General features: G+C 41.6%; 2 protein-coding genes across 47 annotated transcripts in view; both read left to right on the top strand.

Moving 5' to 3' along the window:
- The window catches only part of SLO2 (slowpoke 2), a 101,687-nt gene that overhangs the window by 42,508 nt on the left and 43,692 nt on the right, over positions 1-15,487 (top strand). For 22 of the 46 annotated variants that reach the window (XM_020962572.2, XM_086827797.1, XM_020962575.2 and 19 more), the window contains exon 2: positions 13,891-14,828. The exons of 21 other annotated variants lie outside the window; for them this stretch is intronic. In XM_020962572.2, the coding sequence (XP_020818231.2) occupies positions 14,649-14,828 (180 nt within the window). In that variant the 5' untranslated portion in view covers positions 13,891-14,648. The remainder of the gene's footprint in view (positions 1-13,890; positions 14,829-15,487) is intronic. 3 more of the 46 variants (XM_086827789.1, XM_086827793.1, XM_086827776.1) reach the window with 1 other exon arrangement.
- Ir47a (Ionotropic receptor 47a) lies at positions 48-6,614 on the top strand. The gene has a single exon (XM_086827811.1). The coding sequence runs from the start codon at positions 1,709-1,711 to the stop codon at positions 3,491-3,493; it is 1,785 nt and encodes a 594-aa protein (XP_086683937.1). The 5' UTR covers positions 48-1,708; the 3' UTR covers positions 3,494-6,614.

Genomic DNA, 15,487 nt, shown 5'->3' with positions numbered 1-15,487 from the left:
CCCAAATATCGCCAGCGACTCGAGTGTGCCACGGAAAGTGAATACAGAAATCGAACGCATCCGTATCCGGATTCCAGATTCCGGATTCCGGATTCCGGATTCCGCTTTTGGATAAAGCGAAATTGTTGTCCTTAGCGATTCTCTTTGTGCCCGTACTTTCAGTTTGTTTGCTCTACGTGCGTAATTTTTTATATCAATAAAAGTTTATCTGTAGACAGAAGTAGTTTGGGCCCAGTATTTATTTGGGCTTGGCCACCGCGCACTTTGGTCAGAAAGGCGAATGCCAGGGACTCTGGTGAAATAAAAATAAAGTAGTTTTTGGGGTAGGAGTCTGGAGTTGTTTTAAAGACGGAAGCGCATTTTACGCATTTTAAATGCATTCAAGTCCTAAATGTAATAGGGGTCTTGTGAGGATTTCAACAACTAACCTTTAAGTGTGATTTGAATTTGGGGATTATTTGCAGGATGGTTCGATATTAAACTTATTTGGCTTTATAACTAAATGTCGGAAGTGACCATTCTTTAAACCCTTCCTTTGGTTTTCGTATTTTATCTATAATAGTGTGGGAATTCCTTTAAGTCAAGCCAATACTTTTTCAAGTATTCGATTTTGAAAGAAAATAACTTTTTAAAAATTTCAAAAGATTTAAATGAAGAAATACCTATGACCTGTTTTGATTTCACAAAAATATAAGCTTTTTATCATGTGCAAATTCCCTCTAAAATAAGTATAACATTGACATTTATGGCATTTAAATTAAATTCCTTTTTTAATTTTCTTGCACCATTGAGGAAAGTCAGCTAAAAGTATTTTTGGCAACCCTTTTCCTAATTAGCCAGATAAAAACTTGACTCAAAGTTGTCCTAATCAGATGAAGGAATTTATTTCAACTCGAGTGGTTAAGCTTGCTTAAAAATATTTTGTGTGCTTTGCCCTTTGCCCAAACCAAACACTCCCCTTTTCACTGTCCTGACCCTGCTCCATGGTGGTTTTGTGATGGGGTTTCGTTGATTCTGTTCTGTTGCTTTGTTGCATTTGACATTATGCGCATTAAATGCGCTTGAAATGCTCCAACTGCTCCTCCTCTTCCTCGACCTCCGCCTTTGGCAAACACAAAACTGACACTAACACTACGATAAGAGGGTAGAGGAGCGTCGAACATGGTGGCACCGGAAGTGTCGGTAAGGCGACAGAAGACCGGCAACGGGAAACGGGAACCAGGAGACGTAGAGAGAACCAGGAGCCAGGAGCCAGGATCCAGGAGACAGAGGTAGACAGCTGCCAAAGCGCTTTGTAAATTATGTCGTTGAGGGGCTTCAGCTCGAGTGGGTTTTTTGTTTTTTTTTTTTTATGGGGAAAGTAACCAAAACCGGAATAAAAGCACTAAACGTATGGCAGGACATAAACATGTGTTTGAAAGTTTCCCCTCCTTGGAGAAGGGGGACAATGTGCGAGGCCTTTAATTAAATATGTAGCAACCTGACGCTTTTCGCGGCACTGAAAGTAATGTGATTTTAATATTCATGCTAATTTTAATATCAAATCGCACAGTGCGTATACGTAATGTTTGGTTTCAATGCAAAGCACTTTAGATACAAGGTTTTGATTTAAATTACATTAGCACCGAGAGAGATTAATGGATATGGGTTTAAAAACTAAAGGACTAAAAGGCAAAGGCATCAGTTGACTAAGCAAAGTTGTGGAGTGATGAGGAAATTTACCATTCTTCTTTGGTTTGTGGTCAGCAGTGGGGCAGTGGCCTCCTTGGAGCCAGTGCAGTTTCTCAAGGATTTCCTTAACTTGGTGCACAAGGAACGTTCGATTCCCACACTTCTTCTGATGCAAAGGAAATCAACTATTGACCATTTGCAGCAACTATATCCTCTAGACTGGCCCACAATTCGGTTGGATGAGACCCAGAGAATCCAGTTGGTGAACATTCACAGCAAGGCGTTACTGGCTCTGGTCTTTATGGACTCTTCGGAAGATATATCTTTACTTTCAGCCCTTGCTGCAAACCTTAATCATATGAGAGAGACCAGAATTGTGATATGGCTCCAGGATACCGCATCTACGCAGCTCCTTCAGATGATTGCACATCAAGCAGCTGAACACAAGTTCCTCAGTCTATTGATAATCGAAAAAGCTAAGCGTTTCCTAAGACTTTATCCATTTCCCCAGCCCAGCTTTAAAGTTGTAAAGAAACTATTGCTGGAGAAGCAGATATTTCCCTGCATGTGGCGCAACTTCAAGGGGAAGAAGGCCGTGACATTGCCTGACTTGGTACCGCCACGAACTTTTATTTACACAGATCAGCGAACGGGACGCAAGCGGCACGGTGGCTTTCTCTACCTGCTAATGAAGATCTTTGCCCACAGGCACAACATCACATTGCAGCTCCAGAGGCCCCTGATGGGCAACGAGTCCTTGCCTCAATGGCAGATAATGGAGAGCACCGTGCGGGGAGATATCGATCTGCCCATGACTGGGCAATTGATAAACTTTCGGCATCCGGAACTGAGTCGGGTCGATTGCTTCATGGGCTTGTCTGCCCTGTCCATTGTAGTGCCTTGTGGCATGGAGTTATCCTTAGGGCAAAGGGTTTATCTCGTTTATAAGCTAGCACCAAGCTTTGCTTTTATTGTGTCCTACTTCCTACTCAGTGCTGTGGAGGTTCTCATAAGGAATATATTCAATATAATACACAGAAAACCCAATAGCCTGAACCTGTTGGGTATAATTTTGAACCTACGGATGATACGTTGCCTTTTGGCAATGTCCATTCCCCGGGGAAATCGATACAGATCCGCCAAGGGACTGCTTATCTTAGTGATGAGTTTCATGGGCATGTTCAATCTAAGCGTAATGAATGCTATACACACCACTGTCTTGACCATGATTCCCCACTACAATCACATTCTCAATTTCCAACAACTGCGCGAGAGCAACTTAACCGTGGTCTTCAACTACCTGAACCTAAAGAAGATCAAGGAGGAAGTCGATCAGGATTTTATAGGCTCCTTGCCGAATGTCATGGTTGTGTCTAGCAGTGAGCAAATGCGTATGATAGTGTCGCTGAACACGAGCTACGCCTATCAGACATACTCATACCCCGATGACCCCTTCTCGGTGCTGCAGCAGCGTTCCTACCGCAAGGTCCTGTGCAAGTCCTCGCAGTTGGACATAGTCTCCGGACTGTCCTACACCGCCGTCCTGGAACAGAACTCCGTCTACGCCCTGGCCCTGCGGGACTTTGTCTCCTACAGCTGGAGTGTGGGTCTGTGTCGCCATTGGGTAACTACATCGATTCGTCAATATTTTTCAAACAATCGAATGCCGGCAGAGGCGGGCGGTACTCCTCTGAAACTGAGAGATTATACAGTATGCTTCAGTATTTTATTGATTGGTTACGCACTGGGAATTTTTGCCTTTATGACCGAAGTATTTAAAGGCTGGAGGGGACGCGGCAGGAGGATCAATACACAGGCTTAAATGCTATTATGATACAATACTCAAAACCTAAATATGCAATGCAAACAATTGCTAAAAAAGACACTAACCATTACAAGTCATTTATGTTTAGATGCTTCATTGTAATGATCGCTTTATGGTTTATTAGCACAGATAAACACAATTAATATATGTAGACTCTTTGGCACACGTAATGCAGTTAGCATTCCTTTTCAGCCTGAATAAATGTTTCTGCCGTTCTGAGTTCAAGGCGTCTGCCATCATTATTCTCCCCCTTGGCTGGCTATCCGTGAACTCATCAATGTCAATAAAAACTGGGCCATAAACAGAGCACAAATGACATATGTGACGATATGCCCGACCATTTACGGTGGCAAAGGGCTACCTACACGAGTGTCCTGATTCAGTATGGGAACCAAGCATAAAGCCGACATGTGGGTGCCCGGGGTCAACCTTGGCCGCCTTGGGGTCGGTCTGTCCCGATTCCTGGAGTGCGACAATTAATTATTGCATAATAAATGTGTGCGTGGAACGAGCAGGGTATTATTGATGATGAGTCGGGCGTCGGTCAATTGCAATTAGGATTGATAGAATGGATCGAAATGGAGAACACACTCGAAAATTAATCGATTGACGTCAGTCGGTAAGCAGAAAAAAAGAGAAACCGAAAAGTGAAAGAATTGGGCAGAAGAAAAACGATGTTAGGTGACACATGAGTACATACTATATCCATCCATGGGCCACGGGGCGAATGCGTCACGTGAGGTGTTGTATCCTTCGAAAGGGGTTTAAGTTCTCAACTTACCCGACGCCTTTGTGCCGCAGGATTGTGGGGGAATAAAAATAAAAATCCCTTGCTTTTGCACTCCGATTGCGACGTTTGCTGTTTTATCATTTAATTAAAATTTAAATCGTAACAGCGAGCGGAAAGAAACAAAACATTTCATAGGTTGCCCATTCCATACTCACTCCGTGAATTATTTATATCGCATACAATTTAAATTTCTGGTATTTGCATTTGTCAGATTGTTATTTGCTGATTGACATTGTGTATATACGGTGTACGGAGTGTGCCTCTGATTGGACTACGTTCTCCCAAGGGAGGGCAGAGGAAATGGACGCCTCGCATGTCAGTCTTCATTCGAAAGAGTGTTGAAAGGCGTCAGTTAAATGGGCGACGGTGAAAGGTTATGGCATCATTATATATCCATTACCTCTTTCGCAACGCAAATCATTTGGCAGAATATGAAGAGTATAGCTCTCATTTGTTTCATTCAATTAAATCGAGGACTAATTTCACTGACAGCGCAGAATGATTTAACCAGCGCCAAATTGAATTCCCATGTCATTAGGATACACGTTTGTCGGTCAATTTGCTGTCAAAATATGCCAACACAGCAGAAGTGGCTGGGTTTGAGGCCACTTAACCGCATTAAAACCGTCGGCCAGAAACTCATTTCATGGCAGGATATGTATTAGTTTGCACTGCAAGGATTAATTGTGAAATTAGTCTATAATAAGAGTATTAAATATCATAGCGAATCAGTAATATTTGTAACATTAGAAAAGTAAAATTCATTGCTAGACCTTTGCTTTAAAATTGACTTTCTCCTTGTAATTTATGTATTTTCATTGCTTTAAAGTACACTTTCTTCGATAAAATTCCTCTTTTTTTACTGCGAGTGTGCGATGCTAAACCAATAGACTGAGGGGAGGGTCCTTGTCAAAGGGCTGAGTGTGAAAAGTAAAGAAAAGTAAAGCCTGGAAACCGCCATTTCTGCCGAACTGCTCTTCTCGCAGCGAGCTAGGAAAAAGTTCAGTTTAAGTCAAATATTTGCCATTGCCCCAGCCCCGGGGCCTCAGCAAGGAGCAAAAGGCAACAGGACAATGCAGATGCAATAAAAAAATATATATATAAGAGAAAAAAAATGCTAACCAGAAGAAAAACGGAAGGGAAAATAAAGCGAAACGACTTGCAGTCATTGCCCGGAAAGCTTAAAGACTCAAGCTGAGGAGGTCTCCATCAATTATCCAAGCAGAGAGACGACTGCCAATGAAATTTTCCGCACAGGCAGAGCTTAACGTGAAATCAAGATTTTTATTATGCTTTATATTTTTCACAGTTTTTCTTTTTCTTTCGATGGAAAATCGTAAATTTACAGCTGACAGGACACAGCCAGCCGAAGTCGGCTTATGTCGAGCCTGGCTAAGTGCATGACAATCACAGATAGTTGGCTAGAGAGGGGACGAGCCAAGGGACGAGTCCTTCCTAGTCCTTCCTAGTTTTCCTTCTTGCTGTTGTTGCAACAAACAGGCAAACAAACAGACAAACCGTTCGACATATTGCAGCCAAAGGAACACAGGACAAGGGACAGTTTTGATGGACAGCCTGTCAACGCGCTGCCGGTTCATATTTTACTATATTGCATATTGTCTGACTTTGGGATTAATGGAATACAAAAAAAAAAAGACTATGGTGACTTTTAACGCTTAAAGACAATGAAAATAACTAAAAAATGTATCTGTATCTATATCTTTTTGTTATTTTTTATAAAGGTCTTTTGTCAAAGCTCACTATATTTCTATTAAAACTCATTTGGCTTTCAGTTCTTCATATTACCCATCGAATTCTTTTCCTAGAATAGAATAGAGTTGAATATTCCAGAAATTAGGTCAGACATCACCTGCACAAATGGCCTGTTGAAAATTGCAGGCTTTCTAGCTTTCCATTCAACATGAATTCTATTCTACATTCTATTTGCAAGCTTTGCTTGGCTTTCCCATTTCCCAAATTGTGAGCGGCAAGTCCTGTAAATATTTAACCAGATATGTGGAAGATTTTGACCTGAATACAATAGGAGTTCAGATTAACCTTTAAGGTTTACCGAAAACTTGCAAAAGTTCATTCATCCAAGACCAAGTTGTGGACTGCGGTTAAGGTGCATTATCATGTAAATTAATTGCATTGGCCGGCGAAGCGTAATAAGATGGCCACTGTCACTGACACTGCGTTTCAATTAAATCAACACATTGATTTAATTAAATTTCAGCCATTTCACGAGCCCAAGTTCCACTCAGAAGCGGCATTTTTTCTTTTTTTTGGGGGGGTTGCGTGGAAGTTCAATTAAAAATGCCATCGATATGCGCATCACCAACAACTGCAAAATTTATGCGAAACGGCGGCTCCACGCACTTCCTGCAAACCGGCTGACTGGCACTTCATCTTCCAGTGCGAGGTCCTTTAAAATACATTGTTGAGTGCGGTTAAAACCACACAGCAAGCTGTACTTGAAATATTTATAATATTGAAATTGTTTAAGCTACCCAGAGATTGCAGTCATAAAAGCAACACATACATAGAATTACGCAAATAATTTAAAAATAATTACCAGCCTAGTTGGAGGCACCAACTTCATAATCATAATAACAACAAAGCCATGTCCCTATTAACACAACAAATGGCTCCATTAGGAATACACGCTCTCACAAAACGCTTTTCAAACGCTCGCCAAGTGTTTTAATGTCAAAAAGGAGTGCGACAAACGTTTGGCAAACAAGAAGCCAAGCCAAGCCAAGCCATCTCCTTTAAGGCTCCTCACACATGCAATCCTAAGCCGCTTAATTTATTTACACGAACCCGAGAACACGCCTTAGCCGCCTTAGCAGTATGTTTTGGCCCCCCTGAAATTTGGCTTAAATGCCGCGAGCAACATGTTGACAGCCTGAATATATATAGGCCGAGAGTTGGCTCGTGTCAACAATTTATTTTTATAATTTATGCATGAATAATTAGGAGGCAGCAACAACAACCCAGCCTGACGCAGTTCACACGGACTTTAGCCGGCAGATTTTAATTGTATAAATCCAATTTTCTTACATTATGCAGTGAAACGCTGTGTTAACTCTACATATTCCTCCTGACTACTCTTTTTACACATGAATGAAGGAATTATAATGCTTAATATAGCGAAAAATATGAGAGTTTTTAAAGAGTAGAGAAAGATGAAGTCAAGGATCATTAGGCTTTCTTCTATAAGAAAGTTGAACTTTAAACTTCGGCGGATAAGTTAGAATCTACCTTCATCTCATCATTTATTTAGTTAAAGTTCCCCAGGAAACTCATTTCAACTTGGCTCAACTATTTTTCCGGTAAATTTCGCTCTTTATTTGCTTGACACGTGCAGCGTCAAAATTTTATATATTTAGATGCGATGGCAAACTTTTTTGGACCACATAATGACTGTTGACAATTGCCAATAAGGGGGCGGAGGCCCCACCTCGAAGGACCTCACCATATTTTAGGCCTCACTAAGTGCGATGAGTTTGCCATTTTATTGTATTAACAGCAACAGGCTGTCCAGAAAATGTTTACACTTGACAAAACAAGAAGGAGCAATTCATCTGCACAATATCCTTTAAGGAAATGCGAAAACTATTAAATTTCTCCGAGTGCAGGGCATGTTTTATTAGCAGAAACAGCGGGAAAGGACCACAGACCAAATGAATTACCTTTCTCCAAGCCCTCCGGAACAAAGGCAAATGTGTTTTACTTGTATGGGGGACAAGAACAACTTTCATTATACCCGTAAATACCAACACCAGGGGTGGCACACCAAGGGGTTCCGGGGATCGTAGAGGGGCTAGTGTTTGCTTAGCGACTGCCAGGACTAAGACGGTATTCATTCATTCATTCATTCACTCATTTACTCCTGGCCGGGGCAAATTGATTGTTTACTTAATTTCATCATCGATTTTGTCGCTCGGAAAGTTTTTAATCAACACCAGCCGGGGCCTGTAGCGTTGTAGCGGCAATTCATTGATCATCATCATCATTATCATCATGCAAATTGGCAAAAATTAATAACAATTATAATTTACAAGCAAAAGGCATTTTGCGGGCAGTCCCCAGCTCCCTCCACGCATCCTGTGGTCGGTCACAGCTGGTCCTGTGACGTGCAAAGTGTACACTTTCCCTTCCTCCCTCTACCGAGAAATAGTTAATTATTAATTTTGGCTCGAAACTTTGAGTTTTCACTTCAGACTGCAGCCAGGCGTTAAATCATACGCCGCGTTGGCAATAGAGACGAGGGGAGTGGTTGTAAATTATAATTGAAAAGGTTTTGTTAATTGGCCTCAGGTACAGTGAAAGCCAGGATAAGTCAATTTCCAGGAATAAATTCATAGGAATTGGAGATTAAATTATATCTTACTTGCTTGTATTTATCTTTTAATTTAGAGTATTAGTTAGTACCATAAAGGCACTGTTTTAGAAAAGAAATTGTAAATCAATTGATCAGAATAAACTTCTAATGATTTCATTTACTAAAAACTAAGAAGAAAACTACTCAATTTCCGGGTAAATCGCATTTAATTTTGTTTTAGTTTTTATTCAATTACTTTTGCCAGATTGACGTGGCACTCACGTGGGAAACACTAACTGACATTTGGATAATTGAGACACAAAGGAAAGATAAATAAGTAAAGGAGCGAGAGCATGTGAAAGCTTTTAAGTGACAATTATGTGGCGGCGGTTTGCCCTGACCTGATGCGAATTGACGTGCACAAAACTTTTGCATTAAATATGGCGGACCGAAGCGAAAATTAATATTAATTGTAAGTGTTACAATCCACACGGGCCAGTCTGGCGAAGCTGCCTAAAATAAATGAAATTTATTACGGCCAGAGATAGAGAGACAGAGCTGGGCTCTAACCTGAAGGGAAATTTCATTTGCCGCTGATTGAATTTGGCGCTTTCTTTGAATTCGCATAGGGATGGTTTGGTGTTGGCAGCATCCCGGGCATATTTTATTAATAACCCTCGCTTGGTCCTCTTGTGGATGATGATATTTTATGCATTCCAGCAAAATTCAAATTTCGTAATAATAATGAGCAGGGGGGGCAGCACAGTAACTTTTTTCACTCCTCCTGCGAGACCCGACAAATTCACAGGACAAAATTCAAATTGCAATTCGCTATCCAGATCCAACGCTCTTTCCCTCTCTCTGTTTTGGTTGTGTGTATTTTCCAGTTGGTCATAAATTCGTGTTCAATATTTAATGAGCTGAATGCTTTTTTGCGCTCACAGGTCGCATTGCGAGTGCGATGGAGTGTGGCCTTTAATGTGTGCCTTTTAAATTGTTTATGGGGCGTATGAGTAATGCGCACAACGCATTTGCCTGCTGATGTGTGGCGAATGCGCTTGCCAGCGGGCAAATCAGCCATAAAACCATCGCATACCTGTCACAGCCACACACTCCACAGGCCACAGCTCACGGTCCCGAGCTTTTGTCCAAAAAATTTCCCTGACTTTCCCGCCTCCTGTCACATTAGCCAACTCATTTCCGTTGCATGTCAAGAGCATCAAGTCACTCAGCCTAAAGTGCTGCAGCTGTAGAATTTTTCAGCAGACAGGCAGAGCTTCATTGCCACAGCCCAAGTGTGTTGCAGTTGCAGGTGTTGACTCCCCATTTTGGCACGTTTAATTTGAGTAAGTACCCGGGGAAGTGGGTACCATTCCATTGGCCTTTCCGGAGGAAATCAATGAAAACACTGCATAACTTCATTTGTTCCCTTGCTGCTGCTGTTTGGAGTGGCATTCAAGTGGCACGTAGCGACAACAGAGCAGAACCGAACCGAGCACAACTCGCACACACAAAGCGATTTCTCAATTTAAAGTCATTTGGCGTTTTCCCAACGAACCAAAGTGCTCCCTTCACTATACTGCACTGCACTGTGCTCTGCTGTGCTGTAGTGTATATCCTTTGGATGGGAAAAGGACCCTCGGTCTATCCCCTTGGTGACACATTTTTACCGTTGCCAGGCAACGCATTGCATTTTTATGCGAAACCCCACCGCCTGATCTGGCTCCGAGGATAAGTCGCACTCTGCTCTGCCACACCATCTTGTTTGCTAATCGCCGAGCTGCAGTCAGGACATGCAGCTCGGCATTCTGCCCTTTTGCGCTACGTTATGTTACGTTAGATATTCCCGGGGAGTCTCGGGTTTCAGCTCACAGCCAAGAGTTACCCGCAGTGTCGGGCTAAATGGGTTTCGATTGGGATTGACAAACGTATGCAAAGTGTGCAGAGATGTAACAGCAAAGTGCCGTCAAAGTATTTGGCAGCGATACTCAACTGTAATCGTATATCAAAGAAATGTAGCTCTGCTTTTGAGCTGAGTGTTTGTCAATAGACAACATTAACTTTACACTTCAAGACCTCAAGTGGGAATGCATAACACAATGCTCTTTAAAGTTCTTTACACCCTTGTTAAATTTACTTCTTTGGAAATGTAATAACCAGCCTAAGCTCATTATCTTTTCAATCACAATGTAACAAAGTTGCGTATGTCCCCCGAAAAAGAAAAAAACTTGTTGCTCGAGGGATCCATTTAAGTGAAAACTTTCAGACAAGCTCGAAACACAGCGGAATAGATAGAATCAATATCCCCATGCCCGCTCTCACATATTAATTAAAGTTTGTTAATGCATTGCCATGGCAAAGGCATGGCAAGGGGAGCAGGAAGCTGTGGAAAAGTTACTGCGAAAATTGAAAACTTTTCTCGCAATTGAAAGTTGTTTAAACATTCATAAGCTTTCCATTTACCATACTCCCACCGGACGGTGCAAAACTCGTATAAAAGTAACTAAACTAAACGCAACGGGAGCCAAGTGGTCCTGTTGCGAAACGGTCAGCACTTAGCCAATGCCTGGGCCAATTATGAGGCCAAGTCAAAGGGACGAGATGGACAAAAGCCTGACTGGCAACCAGCAATCAATGGAGCCCAACGTCTGTCAGTTAATGTGCTCAATTGAGTGCCAAAAATTTCGTAAACGTGGGCGTGAGCAGCCAGCAAACAACAATGCAGCGGCAGGCAAGTTGGCCAAGTTAACACCAGTTACAGCAGGACGCATTGTTGCAATGGATGCGGTGTGCCGTGGTGCTTTAATTACACGAGACGCTCCTCGGTCCTTTGTGTATTTGGCCATCAGGACCCTCTGACACGGTCGCAGGACCCCAGCAACGTGGCAGCAATTAGAGTAAGTGGCGTCATTTCGCCTTTCACGCTGCCTTCGTTGCCATTTCTTTTGGCCAAGAAGTGGTCATTCCCCGCAAGCATAAATTTCCGCTGACAAACACCCTCAGCATAGTTTCCACTTTGCCAAGATTTTTCATAATTGCCCACCTCCCCCTGCTCCCCTGCTCCCCTGGTTTTTATTACTTATCTTTTCATCTGTTTTACTTTCGTACTTTTGCATAATTTCCTAAGGTTATGAAAGCTCAAGCGTTTAAATTGATAGTCGTTTTCCTTTTATGGTTATTTTTAGTACAATTTTAAATATTTGAATAAAAAATGGAACTATTATTTAATGCAGTTTCCCTGCTCTAATCTATTATCTCATTTTCATCAAGTGACAGCAAAGGGCATGCTTGAATTCGTTGTGAGGTTCTTCTGTTGTCCTTTTTGTGTCAAGAGCTGGATGGCTTTTGATTAATGAGATCAACTTTTTTGCTCAGCGAAAAATAGTGTCCAAATTTATGGGCTAAAAGCTGCATTAAGCCAGGGATTTGTTTGTGGCTAAAAACTTGGCGTAATCTGGACTTGTGCAAACTACAGCACTATGGCCGAAGCACTTTTTCACTTCCAAATAAATACGAGCTTCTTAGCCAAAAAAGGGACATTAAAGTTCACATTTTTATATAGAAATCTTGACTGTCAGGTTTTTATTTTCGTATGTATTCAAATCATTTTGATGCCCCGAAACTTCTGGAAATTCTTTTAATCCAATTAGAGACACTTCATTGACATTTCCTTTTTATTTATATGTAATCCAAAGTTAGCAACAGAAAATGTCCTTAATCAAGGAGTGGGCCTGACTGTTCAAGTAATTACTCACAGTAACACAATCACACACAATCATAGAGACAAATATGAGTAATTTGGGAAAATAATGCTGTGTAATTTTCGAATTTTATTTCACTGTGTGCGTGTTTGTGGTGTGAAAATGCCAACAAGGCAAAACAAATTCCGATTTGAAGATACCAACACAACTGTGGTAACTACAAGTGAAAACAATGGGAAATGGGAAAATAAATTGAAATGAAATGATTTCTCTGTGGCTTCTCGCCATCGACATTGGTCCAGTCCCCAGCGGCTTCTAACTGGTCCATCGGTTCTTGTCTCGGTCTTGGTCGCTCCTTCGTATCCTTCGTCCCATGTCTCCGTTTGGCATTTTGATCTTTAAAAATTGCTTTGAACTTTTCCCATAAAAAATCGTACTCAGCCAGATAGCTGAAGCGAGGAGGAGCCTTCGCCCCGAGATAAACTTATATATACGCTCAGGGCTGATGGCACCATCAAGTTCCTTGGCCTGGAATGGGTTCGCTTTTTCGGGATGTGCGGATAGTTTGGGTCAAAGCCGAAAAACTTTCCCGTATACGGTACGTATACGTAATGTGTAAACTGTCGTGGCAGCAGCAGCTGTTCTGACGCTGTTCTGTGTGTATTCGTGTGTATGTGTTGGCCATAAATTCAATTTCAAGAGAGAGAGCGAGAGCGAGAAAAAGGACAAAAAGGGAGGCTAAAGCCAGGTCTCATGTTGCATGTGGGCGATGTGACTTTATGTCGCGTTTTTTGTCACTTGCAACTGCAACAAAACTAATAATCGAAGAAAATTTCGTTACCTTTACCGTTACGTCGGTGCCAGCACACACACAGACATGTGCCGGTGGCGTATGAGCGATTTTCAGTGTAACACTTATTGATTTTCGTTTGGGGGAGCTGCTTCCATATATTTCTATATTTAGGCAGAGCAGGTGTATTCCAGCTCGTTTGCAGGAGATTAGTCGCCGTAACTTGGTTGAAATGAATTAATTACAGCAGATATTGCTTATACTTGGAAGAACTTAAATGGAAATTTATATATTAAAGTCTTTTGCGGGACCTGAATTATATTAGTTTGAGAAAATATATCGTTTACTTGTCTAGGAAAAATCCCAAAACCCAGCTTCCAGCTGAGTTGTGAACGGTTAAATTTAATCATGCACTGGGTTCTTCAGAATTAAATTATTGTGGCTGCTGCAAGAACAGCAAAGAGACAAGTGGCCAATGGAAAATGGCAAATGGTGGGGTGGCCGGGGCTAAGTGGCACAAAAGATGGCCAAATGGCCGACTGGCACGCATCTGAACTTAGGATCCTCGGCGCTTCTTCTCCGCTCCACGGGTGTCCCCGATGTCGGCCGATGTTCCCGTCCCTCCGTCTCCTTCTTTATTATTTGCAAAATATTATGGCCATAATTTCGTTTGGCTAGCAAATGCTTCAGTCAGTCCCTCCCTCAGGGAGGGGCAGTCGCCTGGCACACTCGAGTCGCTGCGGACCGGCAGTAGTTTTCCCCAAGCATCAATTTCTCTTTCCACAGGAACCCGGTCCGAGCCCGGCAGTCGAACGGATAAAACAATAAATATCAACAGGAGTCCAAGGAAAGCAGCTTTAAGTATTTACATAACCAACCAAGAAACCAAACCAACTAACTGACCAACTACACCTAATAAATAACTAAATGTACCAATAACGATAAAAATACATACCTAATCCAACTGAGCGGACCAAAACGCGGATACAATTCCGAGTTGCAAAAATCAATGTGAGACTTTTGTGCTTACAAACTATAATACTAAAGACGACCAAATTCGGATCTTAACTAGGAATTTATACGATTAGCTTAGCGCCTAAGTGTACATATGACCAGAATGGAATAAAACTTGGTAAAAGCTTTAAATTAGTCAACTAAGAGGATAGGAGAGGCAAATCCAAACTCGATATTTGCTGTCAATTCTCGTGTGTAAAGTGTAACTGAACGTGTAAACTGTAGACTGTGCTATGAACATATTCAACCTATAAACTAACCATAGGACTTAATACATATACATATATTTTATTGGAGGGAGAGAAGCTATATAACGATTTCCAGGTAATGCAAACGAATTGAAACGAAACTAAACAAAACAACACATCAACAACAGTCTTTCCTGGGAGCTTTCCTTGCTGTGCGCTTTGTAGATCTGTCCATAAGTGTTATCTGCCAACTGCATTTATTCGTGTATGTGTGTCCATGTGTCCATGTGTCTGTGTATGTGTATGTGTTCCTAGCACGCCAAGAATCCTTGGTCCTGCAACATGAGCAGTGACCCGTGCCACCACACGGCCGCTGGCAGCAGCACCAGCAGCAGCGGCGGCAACGATACCAACAACAATAATAATAATATTAACAATGGCGACAGCGGCGGCAACAACTATAGCAACTATAGCCGCTTAACTAGCCTCCGTAACTACAAGTTTACTAATTGGTTTTCACAAGTAAGTTTTGTTTATCCTTTGATTTTGTCTACCATTCGGTTTCCATTACCTTTATCCCTTCTCATTTTTATTTGCTCGACTATTTTCACACCGCAAACTGCAGACACACACCACAGACGCTGGTTTCATTCTCAAAATCAAATTAAAAGGTTCATCCTTCGACAGCATATACACACATCTGCATGCGAGCAAATAAGAGGTCCTTTGGAGGGTAAAGAATGGGTTTTATTGTACTAGGATGATGGCTGAAAATACCCCTCAAATGCATTCACTTAACATTGAAAGAGAGTATATAAGTAATAGTCTAAGGAAACATATTTAAATTTAGGGATACCAGAAATAAACTAAGTTGCTAAAAGAATAATATACTTTAACCATCAAACATATAGAATAGAATTTAAGATTTAATCAATGTATTTTGATGAATTAGCTTATCCTTAACACATGCCAAATATTCTATCATTTAAATTTGAAACAGTTTTAAAGAAAACTCATACTGATCTCTCCAGGATACTAAACCTTCGAGGCTAGCTTATGTCACCTACATTTTTCCTAACAATTGTGTAAGCTTAACCAATCCCTGCTCCAACCACATCATCCTCATCATCATCAACATCATCATCTCAGACTTCATTGTGCAGAGCAGCTCCTTGGCTTGT

This window comes from Drosophila serrata, unplaced genomic scaffold (genome assembly GCF_035046125.1).
Source record: "Drosophila serrata isolate PLE 108 unplaced genomic scaffold, ASM3504612v1 contig_184, whole genome shotgun sequence".
Taxonomy (NCBI): domain Eukaryota; kingdom Metazoa; phylum Arthropoda; class Insecta; order Diptera; family Drosophilidae; genus Drosophila; species Drosophila serrata.
The sequence above is the reverse complement of the archived record's forward strand: the minus strand, read 5'-3'. Positions and strand labels throughout refer to the sequence as shown.